The sequence below is a fragment of the Nerophis lumbriciformis genome, linkage group LG01, assembly GCF_033978685.3.
Source record: "Nerophis lumbriciformis linkage group LG01, RoL_Nlum_v2.1, whole genome shotgun sequence".
In the NCBI taxonomy this organism is placed as follows: Eukaryota; Metazoa; Chordata; class Actinopteri; order Syngnathiformes; family Syngnathidae; genus Nerophis; species Nerophis lumbriciformis.
In genome coordinates, this window is record NC_084548.2 from 25,747,501 (window position 1) to 25,762,302 (window position 14,802).

The 14,802-nt window shown below is 37.8% G+C and overlaps 1 protein-coding gene across 1 annotated transcript in view; it reads left to right on the forward strand.

The window, feature by feature from the left end:
• The window catches only part of dmd (dystrophin), a 586,555-nt gene that overhangs the window by 236,948 nt on the left and 334,805 nt on the right, over positions 1 to 14,802 (forward strand). The window contains exons 19-20 of the mRNA XM_061978041.1: positions 1,439 to 1,614; positions 1,703 to 1,738. Of these exons, the coding sequence (XP_061834025.1) occupies positions 1,439 to 1,614; positions 1,703 to 1,738 (212 nt within the window). The remainder of the gene's footprint in view (positions 1 to 1,438; positions 1,615 to 1,702; positions 1,739 to 14,802) is intronic.

Consider the following 14,802-nt stretch of genomic DNA (forward strand, 5'->3'; position numbering starts at 1 on the left):
GCAATTTAAAATAAATAAAGAATAGTGAACAACAGGCTGAATAAGTGTACGTTATATGACGCATAAATAACCAACTGAGAACGTGCCTGGTATGTTAACGTAACATATTATGGTAAGAGCCATTCAAATAACTATAACATATAGAACATGCTATACGTTTACTAAACAATCTGTCACTCTTAATCACTAAATCCCATGAAATCTTCTTCCTCGGTGTCGCCTCTGGTATGCGCCCCGCTAGCGTCTTTTCTTTCTGCTGATTGATTGCTGTTCTCTGCAGCATATTTCACTATGTCCAGCTTGTAATCTGCAGTATATGATTTCCTTTTCGGTGCCATTTTAGTTCAGTCGTTCTCAGTTTTTATAAGTTACCTCCAATGTTGATGTGATCCACTTTAATAGCTCCGGCAGTAGCGTATAGCATATAGCAGTTACCATATCATGGCCCACAATGCACTTCTGCCATGACCCGCCCCCGCCGAATTCTTATTGGTTGGCGTGTGTGTGACGATTGCGGACATTTTCTTCGTCGCTCACGCGAAAGAGATAAATAATATTATTTGATATTTTACGGTAATGTGTTAATAATTTCACACATAAGTCGCTCTGCAGTATACGTCGCACCCATGGCCAAACTATGAAAAAAACGTCGACTTATAGTCCGAAAAATACGGTAAATGTGATGCAGGAGCCGTTTTAGGGCCATTTCGTATGAACCATTGGAGAAGGCATAGTGTAACAAGAAAAAACTGAAAAGCTGACGACTATTAAACATGAAATAATAATAACACAAAACTTTGTCTTTTCAACTTGCATGCCACAAAATACTTAAAAATGCATGTTTTTAAAGTAAACATTGTTTTTCAGAAAAACTATTTGCTACTAGCATTGGTCAAAATGGAAACAATACCCATTCCGAGCGGGGTACAGCCAAAATAATGGTATTTTACCAGTATTCAAGGGTTAATTAATCTTTTAAATTGTGTTTATTAAATACAGTAATTCCTTGTTCATCGCTGTTTGCTTCCCGGCCTGATCGAAGTTGGAATTATTTGTTAGAAATTAGATATATTCATTGCTAGAGAATTCAAATACATCTTAATACGTCTTGTACTATTATGAGAGACTTCAAAACATGAAATACAACTCACATAACTTTGCACTTATTTAATCTAATGTATTAACGCTGCCTAAAGCTGAGCCAATCAGTGGCCACGATACTTCTGATTGGTTTGGTCTCATTTACTACTAACTATAGTATTGATGTTTGTTGTTCATTTAGTTTGAAGATGCTTAATTAAGGCCCACAATACATGGAATATGATTTTTAAAAACTTGGAAGCGTGTTGTGAGTGCCCCCAACCCACTGGAAATGTTTCTGTATGCTACCCTGAAACTTGCAATTTGTCAAACTATCTTTGGATATATGCACATCTAGCTCTCGCCGGCCGGTGGTGCGGCGGCCCAGCAGTCCGAGCTGACCCACTCCGTCATGTCGACTGTCACCAAGGTGACAACGAGGGAAAAGGTTACGGCATTGCGCCAAGCAAGAGAATCGCCGCCGCCGCCACAGAAGAAGAGGCAGGTGGTGGTCGATTCGGAACTCAGAAAAAGGTTGGTGAACTTTGGATGAACTTTTGTCATTTCTTATAGGTTGCATCCTTGCAGCTGTGCGGTTTTCTAACTTGTGTGCATCATTCAGTTACATGCACCCGTTTCTGCTGACTTTTCTCAGCAGGTAGGTGATGACCAACACATGTTGAGTGTAAACTGATCGTTCAGTAGCCAAGTAGTCAGTAGAAGTAAAGCCACAATATGTAATAACATGCAATAATAAATCATTATCTTAGGTGTAATATCAAGACACTCCAGCGGTTTGTAGTATCACAGAGAATAATTATATTAATGTTACCATGGTTACCACTGGTTGAGCAACTTTAATATTAGCGGACCAGCCAGAACAGCTGTCGTCACTGTCTGCACTAGTGTTGGTAATGTTTTTTTGCAATATGTGTACAAATTGTTTTTTTTTGCTTATGAAAACAATCAGACCTGGTGTATTTGATTAACTTAGCTTATTTTGCTTCTGACTTTTCTTATTTATACAGTACGTCTTGCCATAATGCTATTTCTTTGATATGCTGAAAGATGCTAGTAATAACATACAGTGCATTCGGAAAGTATTCACAGCGCTTCCCTTTTGCCACATTTTGTTATGTTACAGCCTAATTTCATAATGGAGTAAATTCTTTTTTGTCCTCAAAACTCTACAAACAATACCCCATGGGTATGTTTTTAAGAAACGTGTTCAATAAGAACATACATACATTAAAGTTAAAGTTAAAGTACCAATGATTGTCACGCACACACTAGGTGTGGTGAAATGTGTCCTCTGCATTTGACCCATCCCCTTTGATCACCCCCTGGGAGGTGAGGGGAGCAGTGGGCAGCAGCGGTGCCGCGCCCGGGAATCATTTTTGGTGATTTAACCCCCAATTCCAACCCTTGATGCTGAGTGCCAAGCAGGGAGGTAATGGGTCCCATTTTTATAGTCTTTGGTATGACTCGGCCGGGCTTTGAACTCACAACCTACCGATCTCAGGGCGGACACTCTAACCACTAGGCCACTGAGTATACAGGTAAAAGCCAGTAAATTAGAATATTTTGAAAAACTTGATTTATTTCAGTAATTGCATTCAAAAGGTGTAACTTGTACATTATATTTATTCATTGCACACATACTGATGCATTCAAATGTTTATTTCATTTAATTTTGATGATTTGAAGTGGCAACAAATGAAAATCCAAAATTCCGTGTGTCACAAAATTAGAATATTACTTAAGGCTAATACAAAAAAGGGATTTTTAGAAATGTTGGCCAACTGAAAAGTATGAAAATGAAAAATATGAGCATGTACAATACTCAATACTTGGTTGGAGCTGCTTTTGCCTCAATTACTGCGTTAATGCGGCTTGGCATGGAGTCGATGAGTTTCTGGCACTGCTCAGGTGTTATGAGAGCCCAGGTTGCTCTGATAGTGGCCTTCAACTCTTCTGCGTTTTTGGGTCTGGGATTCTGCATCTTCATTTTCACAATACCCCACAGATTTTCTATGGGGCTAAGGTCAGGGGAGTTGGCGGGCCAATTTAGAACAGAAATACCATGGTCCGTAAACCAGGCACGGGTAGATTTTGCGCTGTGTGCAGGCGCCAAGTCCTGTTGGAACTTGAAATCTCCATCTCCATAGAGCAGGTCAGCAGCAGGAAGCATGAAGTGCTCTAAAACTTGCTGGTAGACGGCTGCGTTGACCCTGGATCTCAGGAAACAGAGTGGACCGACACCAGCAGATGACATGGCACCCCAAACCATCACTGATGGTGGAAACTTTACACTAGACTTCAGGCAACGTGGATCCTGTGCCTCTCCTGTCTTCCTCCAGACTCTGGGACCTCGATTTCCAAAGGAAATGCAAAATTTGCATGGTTGGGTGATGGTTTGGGGTGCCATGTCATCTGCTGGTGTCGGTCCACTCTGTTTCCTGAGATCCAGGGTCAACGCAGCCGTCTACCAGCAAGTTTTAGAGCACTTCATGCTTCCTGCTGCTGACCTGCTCTATGGAGATGGAGATTTCAAGTTCCAACAGGACTTGGCGCCTGCACACAGCGCAAAATCTACCCGTGCCTGGTTTACGGACCATGGTATTTCTGTTCTAAATTGGCCCGCCAACTCCCCTGACCTTAGCCCCATAGAAAATCTGTGGGGTATTGTGAAAAGGAAGATGCAGAATGCCAGACCCAAAAACGCAGAAGAGTTGAAGGCCACTATCAGAGCAACCTGGGCTCTCATAACACCTGAGCAGTGCCAGAAACTCATCGACTCCATGCCACGCCGCATTAACGCAGTAATTGAGGCAAAAGGAGCTCCAACCAAGTATTGAGTATTGTACATGCTCATATTTTTCATTTTCATACTTTTCAGTTGGCCAACATTTCTAAAAATCCCTTTTTTGTATTAGCCTTAAGTAATATTCTAATTTTGTGACACACGGAATTTTGGATTTTCATTTGTTGCCACTTCAAATCATCAAAATTAAATGAAATAAACATTTGAATGCATCAGTCTGTGTGCAATGAATAAATATAATGTACAAGTTACACCTTTTGAATGCAATTACTGAAATAAATCAAGTTTTTCAAAATATTCTAATTTACTGGCTTTTACCTGTGTGTATATATATATATATACTGTATATGTATATATATATATACTGTATATATTTTATATATATATATATATATATATATATATATATATATATATATATATATATATATATATATATATATATAATATAATCCATATCATATATAATAATTATATCATGTAAAAATGTTGCATATAAGTCCAGACTTTAGGCACACTTAGAATCTGTGTTTCCAGTAAACTTGTGGCGGCCCACAGAAAATTTAGTGCTACGTATTTGCCCTTTTATTAAAATATGGCGTGCATACTTAGACTTTTCAAAGTGTTCAGCTTTTTCCTGATTACGTCTTTCTGCTCTTTTTTCTTACGTGTTTACCTATTATTTTTTCTTATAATATGTTCCGGGCCAACAAAGGGATACTGAAAAAACTAGAATACATAAGTTACACGAACATAGGGACTATGGCAACTATTATAATAATACTGCTCCTTATATGTGCTGTCACCTGTATTACAACAACAAAGCTGGGGTTATTTTTATTCAAATATTTAAAACTTCTTAGCATTTACTGTACGATAGACTGATTCTAGCTTGCTAAAAAAAACCTAATAATAATAATTAAAAATATATCACGTTCTTTAATTTTTCAGGATGCAACCAATGGAGTGAGTAAGATTTGGTATTGGAAATAAAATTACATTGTAGAAAAAGTTGTATTGGCGCTGAAACAAGTTTTAGCATGAAATAAATACAAACATTGAAAAAATACAATGTTTTAGGTGTAGTGATGGGCAAGCTACTTGTAGTAAGCTAAACTACAAGTTACTCTCAATTAAATGTGGCTAAGCTACAGGGGAAGCTATGCCCGGAGAATTGTTACAAGCTACACGGCATAAGTAGCTTGCTACATCAATGGTAATATCAATGGGCCCTGTCAGGTTCAAATACAGGACATCTGTTACACAAGACAAAAGGCAAGGAATCAAACAGAGACAGAATTCAATTTGGACTCAATTGAGGAGAGACGGCTTCAACCTGTAACCTCTTACAGTGTCTTAGCACGCTCTGACCAAGAAGGTTCTCGTCTCCTCTTTTAATTCAGATCTTCCATGTTCACGCACCAACATATGTCACAATAGGAATGGGGAGGTATGTAAAACAGTCATTGTTTTTGGTCGCTTTGAAGTCCAAGAAGAGGACTTCTCGGGCTTGGCTCTTCCTGGATCCAGCTGGGGCAGGTGTTGGAGGACAATGGACAACCCCTCCCGTCTCCTGTCCACAGTGACTTCAAGAGGGCAGCGTCTCGTAAATAGCGTTGACCAAATAGTTGGAAGAGAGTTGGAGGACAATGGACAACCCCTCCCGTCTCCTGTCCACAGTGACTTCAAGAAGGCAGCGTGTCGTAAATAGCGTTGACCAAATAGAGGGAAGAGAGTTTGTGAATTACTTCAAAGAGAGTTCGTTTAACACTTCAAAGAGAGTTCCTCCAGGAGTTGAGCACATCCTGCCATCTGTCCGTGCTGAACTCACAGTGGCGTTTCCCGAGACTTCATCCTTTTGTTAGGCCTCGAAATACAGCATTCATAATACAACATTTCTTTTGTGATAACTTACAAACAATTATTCCAACATTTCCCCCCTGTTTATCGCAAAAACCTCCCATAATCTCCTTATCCCTAATAACTTCGTCTTGCAATTTTCAGTTAATGGTTAATTTCCTTACGACAAAGTTATGTTTACACTCAGAGTTCAACATCAATTTTTCTCATTGTTACTCGGGTCTGGAAACAGATCAGGAACACCATCCAGGTAGGTATCCCCATCATCAGATTCATCTTCCTTATCGTCCGCCAGGAAGTGCATCTGAACAGCTTTATCATCTGCTGGGCTAATCGCTGTGGTAATCAGACGGTTAAGCAGAGAACAGACAGGGAATACAACAACATCCACACAACGTCAGTATTGCTGAACACGGCCATAGATACTAGAATTGATGATACCAAAGACTTGTATTTGCCGAAACCGTCCATCCACCCATCCCACATAGATGTATCTATGCCTGAGTGCTCTTTCATTTTACCGTTGAGGGTGCGAAGGCCTTCCAGTGCTTTGGTCAGGCTACCTTCTGCATCGGTGTTGTTTGGTATGAACGTGCAACACTGTTCACCAAATATTGCGCACACACCCCCTCTTTCCGCTAACAACATGTCTAGCGCCATACGGTTTTGAAAGGCCATAAGGAAGGTGGCGGCGAGTTGATCAGCGACTGCTTCAAGTCCGGCCTGTGTCCAATTTCCCAATCTCTGTACGTTGTAGTGGACATAGTTTATTCTGTCAACATTCTTGTTAATCGTACACCACCAGTAGACGGATGATTCAAATTCAGCTGCAACTTGATTTACCAATTTATAGTCGTCAGATACACCTCTTGGACACCCATCAATATAAGTTGGATCTACAACACTTTGCCAGTTTACATCATGTCTAATTATTTTCCAATGTTCAGATATCAAACTGTTCAGGCGTGTTAACAATTCTTGTACAAATATTGATACTTTTACTATGTGTATGCAGTTATCTGATGATACGTTTCCTAACTGTTGTACAGAGTCTTGCATGTTAATGCAGGTATAATTAGCTTTTTTCACATATTTATCAAATATTGGTTTCTGTTTTGTCTCTTTAGCTACAGGGTCAATTTTGTTTTGCTCATTACTTCAATTCAATTTTTTTTTTTTTGACTCATCTTGAGTAATTGTCTGGGCTTATACATACAACACAATCAGTTTTTGTAGCCTTTCCCACTTGCTCCGCCATAAGGAACAAATTAATTACCAAAACAGGAACCAATTATTATCAAACTTTGACACACCATCAAATGGTATGCTTACAACTTTGTCACAGTGGAATTTGTAGTGTGCTAGTTAACATGTCCCTTTGATAACACAAATACAATTCCAAATACTTTTTTTCCATTATATGACCTTTTTAAATACAATCCCAAATACTTTTTCCCATTACTGTTTTTCTGGCATGGGTTTTCTGGCATTTTTTTCACTAATGGGGTTACTCCGAATCCTCCCATTGCCCGTCTTCTAATACGACCTCCCCTGTGAGTGTATTTTACTTCTTGATTCTGCCAGTGGTTTGGGTTTACTATGGGTGCAGTATCATTTTGTTTCCTGAGTTCTACATTTTACTCAGATTCCCAAGTGAACCATATTAGGGGGGCATGGCCGACCAGTACCAATATCGTTAACCCATATGTTTATGGACCGTCTGAGCCATTGGGGTGTCATTTCTGCTGATTCACTCCTCTACCAAGGTCAGTGGTTTGGCTCAACTCTAGTCATCGTGTGCGTCCACACTATTACCAGACTTTGCTTCCCTTTCCTTATTGGATGATTCAACAGAAATGATCTTTTTACAATGTACTAAGTGTACCCAGGTTGGTCTTTCCACTATCTTTCAAATGGTGTTAGTCCTGTTGTACTTGTAATGTTAATGTACATTTTTACTAAATATTTGCATAATGCTTTTGCTACTGTCAGCACATCTGCTTTTCCTTTAGGAAATATTTCTAACTACTTTGAAAATGCATCTACTATGACCAGACAATAATGTTTTCCTTCACTCTTATTTAGTTAATTGCATAGATGTTTTATACAATTTTTTTTATAAGAATTAAACTATAGGAAGTATAGTACTTCTGTATAAGGGCATTCATATCCCTCCTGTTGAGCCATGAGTTCAACCTTGGCTCAATATTGCTGCTCACTTATACCGATTTTTCTTTGTAAGATTGGTTTATTTGTCTGGACATACATAGATGTCTTTTTTGTTCAACATCATCCTCATAATTTCTTTGTATTCCTTTCATTGCTTGTCTCAATATATTGGTCAACTTGTTTTTGTAGTTCTTACAGCGTTTTTCAGCATTCTCTGTTCTTGATTTGATAAACGCCTTACAAAGTCTATTTTTCTTTTTACATGCATTTTTCAAACTGTTTATCATCCAAGGTGCATTATTTTGCCTTTGTTTAGATCTGCATGGAACCTCAGGACAATGCTTGTTATACAGAGTAATATAATGTTTACGAAAATAATCATAGACCGTGTTTATATCGTCTGTATACACCTCTTCCCACTCTTGTTTTAATAGGTCATACCTGAAGTTGTTAATATGATTGACACTTAGGGAATTGATAGTCAAATATTGCAAATATAGGCAGATGATCACTTATGTCATTTATCACTAACCCAGTAGTGATGTGAATCCCTAAAACATTTGTAAAGATTTTGTCTATTAAGGTTGCACTAGTTGTGGTTATTCTACTAGGCTTTGTAATTAATGGGTACAGCCCTTTTTCATATAATAGCTCTACAAAATCTGATGTTTGTTTATGTGAATCTACCTTTAGAAGATCAATATTATAATCTCCACAAATTACGATAGTCCTATTTTTATTTAGACCATTAATCATTTCCCCTAATTTATCCATAAAGATTTCCACTTTTGATCCTGGTTTTCTATATACACATGTATCTTATCTTAGCTCAACACTCAGATGTATGGTGTTGCAAATGTCTAAAACATAATCTAACTTAAGAATGTTATACTACACTTCAAAGTTAAACCTACTTTAAATTTACATGTAATAAATTCACTTTCACACCTCCCCCACTGCGCCACGCACACACACACACACACACACAAGGTGGTGTGTGAGGGCGTGAGTGCACTTCTTAGGGCAAAGGTCAGCAACACTTGAAGAGATTTCTCTTCTTTTTTTTCTCTCTCTCTTCTTTCCTCAGCTAATAACCATGTAACCCACTTTATCATTTTATCATACTATACATCTCAACTCTTATTATAGTTATTAATCTAGGTTTTTATTTGTTCCATTATTGAATTATACATATATATATTTGTATATATAAAAGCGCTCTTTATATATCCAAACATACATGTATATCTTCAGTCTACCTTTTCTTCATCTCTTATTTCAATACCCCCATTATCTCTCTCTCTCTCGCATTAGTTTATTTCATTTTGCATTAATTCTTATTATTGATTTTTCCCCATTTCTTCATTTATTTTTACTTTTCTCTCACGTTAGCACTTTGAGATTATTCTCCTATTTGCTTTTTCCTAACTGGCCCTGTTTCATAATCTTCTGTTCTATGAAACATTAGCTTTTTTTCTCTCTTAGCCCTTTCTTTTGCCTCTTCTCTTCCTTTTATTTTCCTTTCTTCCTGCTCTTCCTTTTTTTTTCTGTCTTTCTCCGTCTTCTCTATTTTGAGCCATTCTCATCCAGCACCCCGTGTGGTCCCACCCCATTCTGGCTAGCTTTTTTCTGTTACTTCCGCATTTTTCTATTATTGATTCTCGCAACTTTAGAATATCACCTACTTTGAGGCATCCGGTAAATTTATGTTTTGATATCCAGTCATCGAGAAATTTCAGTAAATCTGGATTTGTTATTTCTACCGCTTTCCAGTCTTTACATTTTAACTCGTCTTTTGGACTAACCTTTGGTTTACTTGTCCCTTTCCCCATTTTGTAAATTTGGAGTAATCCGTCGCCCCCTACAGAGCCGAAAACTTATAAGGATTACTTTTGTTTTTGTTGTAAGATAGTGGTTTAATTTATTATTGTGGTACACGTCGCTTCTACTGGAGATGGTTCCCCAGTGGAGGTGTCTTGCCTAGAGCATCCACAATAACCCACTATTTACTTCTCACAACTTTAATATGGAGTGATAGCCTAATGGCGATTACTCCCACACACTCTCACATTCACACCTTTCAGTATATTGATCTACGGAAATTTCAATGTTTATTACATGAGGATCCCGTCGCCCTCCAGATTATTGTTTTTTCACGGACAAAATTCAGTTTTTTATTCTGAATAGACCATTTTAGGTCTGTTGGACTCCGACGTCCCCAGGATAATGGTTCACGGATATTTCAAATTATTGTGGGCTCCGACACCCCCTAGTATGTTTGTTTATGGATATTACGGATTCCAGTTTTCGCGGTTCCGTTTACCTGCAGTCTTTTTGCCTCTTCAGTTTTTATCTTAATTCAGTTTTTATTTAAAATTTTAATACTCACGGACGTTGGACTCCGACGTCCCTCTAATTTGGCCTTTTTACCTGTTAGAACCTAGGATTTACAGGGTTTGTTTTACCTGTTAGAGCCTAGAATTTACAGGGTTTGTCTATGCGTCGTAACCCCTCAGTCACACACTTTCTCTCAGTCGTTTCTTTCTTCGTCAATTTAAAACGTACTCACTGCTCTCTGCCTTCCTTCCTGTTGTCCTCGGATTTTCCGTCAGTCTTTCAATTCCAGCCCGAAATGAAGAAAAAGCAGTTCCTCAATCAGGATTTGGTTGCCATGGTCCTCTGGTTTCACTCACTCATGCTGGAATCGTCAGACGTGTTGGAATCCGGCTCGAAGGACCAATTAGATGTCAGGTTCAAATACAGGACATCTGTTACACAAGACAAAAGGCAAGGAATCAAACAGAGACAGAATTCAATTTGGACTCAATTGAGGAAAGACATGGTCACTGTACTCTCTGCACAGTCCTGCACCACGCTCTGACCAAGAAGGTTCTCGTCTCCTCTTTTAATTCAGATCTTCCATGTTCACGCACCAACATATGTCACAATAGGAATGGGGAGGTATGTAAAACAGTCATTGTTTTTGGTCGCTTTGAAGTCCAAGAAGAGGACTTCTCGGGCTTGGCTCTTCCTGGATCCAGCTGGGGCAGGTGTTGGAGGACAATGGACAACCCCTCCCGTCTCCTGTCCACAGTGACTTCAAGAGGGCAGCGTCTCGTAAATAGCGTTGACCAAATAGTTGGAAGAGAGTTGGAGGACAATGGACAACCCCTCCCGTCTCCTGTCCACAGTGACTTCAAGAAGGCAGCGTGTCGTAAATAGCGTTGACCAAATAGAGGGAAGAGAGTTTGTGAATTACTTCAAAGAGAGTTCGTTTAACACTTCAAAGAGAGTTCCTCCAGGAGTTGAGCACATCCTGCCATCTGTCCGTGCTGAACTCACAGTGGCGTTTCCCGAGACTTCATCCTTTTGTTAGGCCTCGAAATACAGCATTCATAATACAACATTTCTTTTGTGATAACTTACAAACAATTATTCCAACAGCCCACATGTATAATATCAATGTTCATGTAACTGAGATTGTACAAATGGACCCAACAAGGGTTTATTACTATTAACTATCTGTCATTTAGCTGGGGACACCCTACAACTTCCCTGCACTTCACTGTATGTGTGTATTTAGTTTGCCTTTTCTTTGGCCCACCCCTATAATGTTATTAATTTTCTATAACCACAGTGAAACAAGCAGCATCTACCTACATCTTGACAAAAAAAAACAGTGACTTGTGTGTTGTTTGGGAACAGTTGGTAATGGTTATGTGCAGTAAAAGTTTTCATGACCTCAACTCACCTTAATGTGTGTTCCTAAATTTGTGTTCCACGTCTTTGATGAAGAGAGCAATTATGATTTTGGTTTACAGAGTGAACAATTAAAAACTAAGGTTTTGTGTATTGTTTTCTCTAAATGCATGGCTAAGGACACGCATTATTGTGGGTTTCCTGCGCGTCATCTTCATCACTAAAGGAAAAATTTAATCTGCGGGAGAGAATTCTTCTGTCGTTTTCAAGTATGTTTTTTTTTTTTGAGTGGTCAGCTCAGCTTGAAGCGTCCCTCTGTCTCTGACTCCCTTGTCATCATGTGACATGAGTCCGTGACTGTTATGATTTTGTTTACCAGTTTCGATGACCCGCCTTATCTTGCCTCTGATTGGCCAGTCCGTAATGTTTTGCCCAAACCTTAGCCAATTGTGACTCGTCATATGAACGCCAACCAATCATCATGGATATTCTCCATATGTATGGAGAAAATCATTCATTTATTCATTAAAACAGGTCATTGTATTTTCTCCATACAATTTTTTAGCCTGGATTCGCAGTCTATTTTCTCTCTTTGTAGCTTGTTTAATGTAAGCTATATCGCTACAAGGGGCTAAAAGTAGTTAAGCTACAGGAAAGGCTACTCGTTAAAAAAGTAGCCAAGCTACTGGAAAATGTAGTTATGCTACGTAGTTTAGCTACGTGTGGCTTCCATCACTGTTTAGTTGGATTTTTTTGTATCATGAAATGTTTTTAATGCCACATGTTGCCAATATTTATTTTTTGTACACTTTTATTGTTTTTGTGTGTTTCACAGATTTTTTCTTTTCAAACTTTCCTTTTTCACATTGGCTTCTCTTTTTTATGGTTTCGCTTCTCTTTTTTATGGTTTTAAATTAATGGCAGTGATTTGAAGTAGAGGGCGAGTTACTGTGGGCTGAGCTTACAACAAGTTTTACTAGACTTGGGCTTGCAGGTAAAACTCCATAGAAGAAGACAGACACCATCAAGTGAGCAAAGCTGATGGTTGACTGCCGTATTAAATTTTATTTCAAAACTGAATTAATAGAACAATCATATAATCGAATCCTCCATAAACTTTATCATCACTATTAAATAGGAATAATTGCTTTAAAATCGTTTTATTTGCTTTGTAAAGAGAATCATAGGTTAAGAATAGCAATGTATTAATGGATAATAATACATTACAAATTTAATAAATAACAAAGATATCCTAACAACCTCTTAGTGATGAAATCTACTGCATATATAAAACCTATTTTGAAAGTAATGAAGTTGACCAAAATGCTTTACGAATTAGGTTAGTAGTCAAAAAATAATACAAGTAGTTCACTATATTATGTTAAAAAATACAAGCTTTCTCTTTGAGCAGGAGAAAAAAATTTGCCAACAGCAACACAAATAGGCCTACTCAAGAAAAATGTCCTACTCAAGATAGATGTAAGAAAAGAACTTTTTCTTCATAATTCCATATAATATAAACTTTATTTAAATCACGGATGCCCAAAGTGGGGCCTGCGGGCCAAATGGGGTCTACCAAAATGAATACATAATCATACTGACCTCTTTCAAGATACACAATCACGTGTTCACAAGGCTACATTGTAAAAAAACAAAAAACTGGTACTGTTTTTTCATTTACAGTAATGCACTGTAAAAATAAGGAACATAGATTTAAAAAAAAGTAACAGCTCAGTCGCCAGAATTTTGCGGTAAAGAAACACTGGTAATGTTTTTCAATCAATTAGTATACACTGTAAAAAAAAAATTACAGTAAAAAAAAACAACCTAGCAGCTCAGTCACAGTTTAAATTTACAGTCTTTTTTGGGAAAAAACAAAATTCTGGTGATTGAGCTGCCAGTATTTTTAATTGTAAAATCTATAGATTTGTAATTGTTTTTATTTTTTACAGTCTAACTAATTGCGTTTTAATTTGAGACCCCTGCTCTATGGTAAAGTTAAAATTACTTTTTGACGTCCTATGGAAAAGGATAACCTTGGTCACCATGCTCCGCCCACATCCTATCATAAAAACCTAAACGCTTCGAAATTTTAAATGGTTACAGAACAACACCTGGAAATGGCAAAATCCTTAGAAAATGACTTTTTTTATGTTTTGAAGTTAAAAATGTACATAAAAGATGCAGAATTGCATGTTAGCTGAACAAGGCACATGACTTATACTTAGGGATGTCCGATAATGGCTTTTTGCCGATATCCGATATTCCGATATTGTCCAACTCTTTAATTACCGATACCGATATCAACCGATACCGATATCAACCGATATATACAGTCGTGGAATTAACACACTATTATGCCTAATTTGGACAACCAAGTATGGTGAAGATAAGGTACTTTTAAAAAAAATGTATAAAATAAAATAAGATAAATAAATCAAAAACATTTTCTTGACTAAAAAAGAAAGTAAAACAATATAAAAACAGTTACATTGAAACTAGTAATTAATGAAAATAGTAAAATTAACTGTTAAAGGTTAGTACTATTAGTGGACCAGCAGCACGTACAATCATGTGTGCTTACGGACTGTATCCCTTGCAGACTGTATTGATATATATTGACATATAATGTAGGAACCAGAATATTAATAACAGAAAGAAACAACCCTTTCGTGTGAATGAGTGTAAATGGGGGAGGAAGGTTTTTTGGGTTGGTGCACTAATTGTAAGTGTATCTTGTGTTTTTTATGTTGATTTAATAAAAAAATTTAAAAAAACGATACCGATAATGAAAAAAACGATACTGATAATTTCCGATATTGCATTTTAACGCATTTATCAGCCGATAATATCGGCAGGCCGATATTATTGGACATCTCTTCTTTTATTTATATATAGCGGTATGAGGCTACATTCTTCACTGGTGGTGCTGTTGCATGTTAAAAATAGCTGTTTGGCCCGCGGACTATCGGCACATTTTCACTTTGGCCCTTGGAGGCAAAACGTTTGGCACCCCTGATTTAGATGCTCCCGGTCCTCCTGTCTTCTTCTACGGTGTTTTACCTGCAAGCCAAGTCTCGTAAAACTGCTTCCGTGTTGTAAGCTGCGCCCACAAGCACCTCACGACCCTTGTGAAATCACTGCCATTAGTTTGAAACCGTAATAAAAGA